Source organism: Halyomorpha halys, unplaced genomic scaffold (genome assembly GCF_000696795.3).
Source record: "Halyomorpha halys isolate HHAL.00 unplaced genomic scaffold, Hhal_1.1 Scaffold2569.1, whole genome shotgun sequence".
NCBI lineage: Eukaryota > Metazoa > Arthropoda > Insecta > Hemiptera > Pentatomidae > Halyomorpha > Halyomorpha halys.
Genome location: NW_027112059.1, coordinates 21,901 through 25,714, shown reverse-complemented (window position 1 = coordinate 25,714; position 3,814 = coordinate 21,901). Strand labels below are relative to the sequence as shown.

The following is a 3,814-nucleotide window of genomic DNA, read 5'->3' as shown; positions in this document are numbered from 1 at the left end:
AATAATCTTCCAAAATTATATAGACGTACGAGTAAGTGGTATAATTTCACTTGCACTGAAATTAGACTGAATGTCAATCAGGTTTTATAAGGACACCTATATTGAAAGAAGATAGAGCTTTCTTTTTTTTTAATCATTTTTTGGATATTTTTACAATCAATTTTATCTCATTAATTTCTATACATTATTTTCCGATGTGTTATGTAATTTCTCAAGTGTTTTTGGCGATTGATTATATTCCCATCAACTATAATATCAGAGAGAACCTTCTCAGGTGATCTTAGAAGTCGATACCACCTTAGTTAGTGCTGACAGTAACTTTGTTACAGTGTAGACTGGTCTTACAATGAAGTTATCGCGGTGGAGCATCCACATTCGCTTTGCTCCGTAGCCTCCCGGCGGCCGTTAATGAATCCCTGCGAGGTGTGACTTCCTCCTCTGGCCTCCAACTGGTCAGCCGCTCTCTCTTCCTCCAAACTCTCCTCTTCCAGACTGTCCTCTTCCAGACTGTCTTCCACTGTCTCCTGACGGCCTTGCTTTAAGTTAAAGCCCAAAGTGTCATTTATTTTCAATTTTATTTAATTTCTATTTCTTTTAACCACAAGTTAATTTTTTATTTACTTCCAATTGGTGTTTTAATTTTTTGTTAATTATAATTCAATTTCCTTTTTTTTAATTACCAGTCAGTCTTTATTTTTGTAATTAAAATTAAATTAGAATTCATCACGTAAATATAGTTAAGGAAGGAGGCTTGTTGAGATATGCGTGTATAATACAAATACATCGATGCGGCTGGTCACGTATACAACAACATTGTGAACTGCAATGGGATCAAGGCCTTTATGCAGACTGATAAGGGAGTCTACAGTCGACAGTCCGCTGGCTGGAGTCCTAGAGTCTAGAGGCCGTCATTGAGAGAGGCAACCGCCGGCTCACACCATAAGAATTTTTGGGATTCATCGCAGGATCCTCACCCACCAATCATCGACATCTGGATGACGGCGGATGTTCCGGAATGAAAAATAATAAACGATATGCGCATACCGACTCCCCCCCTCTCCCGACTATCTACTGTGAGTGACTTTATTTTCTTTCTCTTCATCGAGCCTCATATTTTGTTTACTTCTGAGTTACTTATTATTTAATTAATTATTGTATAAAGAGAATTGATTTTGTTTACATATATATCAAAATATTTTCTTTCTTTTACTACAAACTTTTATTTTTTATAACAACAAAACAGTAACAGTTTTTTTTATTTTGTTTATATTTTAATTTAATTAGGATTTGTATACCAGTTTGGAACGTTTTTTTATTCTCTATTTTTTCTTTATTATTTTTGTGTTTCTATGATTTTTTTCAGTTCCTCCGTTTTATTTATTTTTTCTCTATCACCGAACCAGCGAACAATTTTTTTTCTCTGGGGAAGAGGTACGTTTTTTCATTTAAGAAAAGCCCCTCGCCCCAACAACTGTCTCCCCCTGTTTTCTCCCCTCTACTTCTGACTCCTCCCCCTTTCGATCTCCGTTTTTTTTGATTGGCTCTTCATGAGTTCCCACTCTTTTTCCTACCCTCTAGAGGGGTTGGGAAGGTCCAATGACCTTCGGCGAAAGTCAGTATTTTTCCTCCCTTTCGTGTTCAAATTAAGGCGGCTTTCTTCTTTGACAGAGGTTGAAAGTGCACAGGTGGGAGATAAGGGCTGTTTAGATGTTTTCCTCTACCTACGCGGTCAACCATTCCCATGAGGTGCATACCCTCTGTTATCTACATATCTCTGTACCTTACTTTTAACGTTTTGCCTATCGGTTCATTGACTCGGCCCGGCGGTTCCTTTGGTATGCCGACAAAAGAACATACTTTAAGTTAAAAATTTCAGCTGGTGCCCTCTCATACATATCAGTAATGAATACAAATATTAAAGATAAAAAGTTGTTCACTGAGGGTTTACAATTATGTATTACATATAATTTTTTTAAATATGAAGGGCAGTATTTTAAAGAAATACAAGGATTACCGATAAGGTGGGCACTTTCGGTTAATCTGAGTGGAATTCATAAGAATAACTTGATTGATAAAAGCATAATGAAATTAGATATTAAACCTTTATTCTTAAAAAAATATATAGATGATTTAATAATTATTACAAATTTTTATAACATTGAAACAATATATGACCAATTTAATAAATATAATAGTAGAATTACATTCACAATAGATAGACCAATTAATAACATAATAAGATTTCTAGATATAAACATAATCACGGGCAATAGTGGTATATTAAAAACTAAATGGACTAAGAAAGAAAAAACTAGTAATATAATGTTAAATTTTAGTTCAAACCATCCATACTCACAAAAAATAAATGTGGCCAGAAGCCTGATTAAAAAAGCAATATCATTGACTGATGAATTTTTTTAAAAGATATAAAAACACAAATTTATAATATTCTCATTGAACACTTTTATCTGAAAAAATTAATTAATAAATTATGGCATGTTAGTATTAACAACCCCATACCAAATGATAATGTTAGTGATATAGAGAAAAATACTGAGAATAATATAATAAAAAATAACTAGACTAATAACAGCAAAAATGTGAGTAATTTAAAAAAAGCTAAAATATAAAAAGTAATAAATCAAACAAAGATAGCTTACAGAATGTAATAGAAAAAGAAACAGTTAAGATTAATAATTATCATTACTTTAAATTAAACTATATACCAGGTTTAACAGATGAAATTAAAATCAAATTTATAGAATATGAACATCATAATTTGAAGTTGGGCTTCTATAATAATAATAAATTGGGAAGTTTTCTTGATAACATAAAAGACAAAATTGACTGCAAAGATAAATTAAATGTTGTTTATAAAGTTAATTGCCAGAATTGTGAAGGTTTATACATTGGGGAAACATCTAAAAAATTAAAAACCAGAATTGATCAACATAACATTCCCTGGGTGTGCTTTTCTAACGAGATGGATGTGCCTTGATTAGGTTTATCCATCCTCCATATCCCTGCTCCGGATCCTTGTTCCATTAAGGATCCGTCTGTGTAGCAGTTTATCCCATTACACGGCTTGTGTGGGGTTGAGCCATCAACCCTTACACTGTAGTATGTATTCTTATATTTATCCTCCTAATGATCCGAATGCATAGCCAGGATCCCATCTTCATTGATCCTCCTGAACAGTCTACCATGTCCCTTATAAGTTAAGGAATGGTAGTTCGTTCCTAGTTTCATAAGCCTATATGCAGAGCTAAGGGCCTTGAGCTTCAATCTCTATATGTAGACGTTTAATGTTCAACAGAATCTCCATTGTTGCAGAAGGAGTGGTGCTTATGGCTCCCGTTATCATAAGGCACGCCAGTCTCTGAAGTTTCCCAAGCCAAGTTTGGGATTTCCTGGTCGTAGCCTTGAGCCACCATACAATGGCAGCGTATAGAACAATTGGTCTTATCGCTGCCATGTACAACCGATATATAACTTTTGGTTTGAAGCCCCAGGATTTGCCTACGGCTCCTTTACATGCCCAGAGACACCTCAGTGCCTTCATACTGGTCCTTTCAACATGGAATTGCCAATTCAGTTTACTGTCCATAGTAACGCCAAGATGTTTGACTTCATTACAGAATCCCAAACGGCGACCTGATTGCAATGTTCCGTCTGTTAGTGAAGACGCAAAGACTGACCTTTGGAGGATTGATGCTCAGACCATATTCCTGGCACCATCCATTCATAAGGTCTACCGATGTTTGAAGCAGCCCTGAGATAGTTCCCGGGAATTTGCCTCTTATCAACACAGCGA

General features: G+C 35.1%; 1 protein-coding gene across 1 annotated transcript; it reads right to left on the bottom strand.

The window, feature by feature from the left end:
* Positions 1 to 3,265: 3,265 nt before the first annotated feature.
* Positions 3,266 to 3,607, bottom strand: LOC136796389 (uncharacterized). Its single transcript, XM_067050013.1, has one exon. The coding sequence runs from the start codon at positions 3,605 to 3,607 to the stop codon at positions 3,266 to 3,268; it is 342 nt and encodes a 113-aa protein (XP_066906114.1).
* Positions 3,608 to 3,814: the final 207 nt, after the last annotated feature.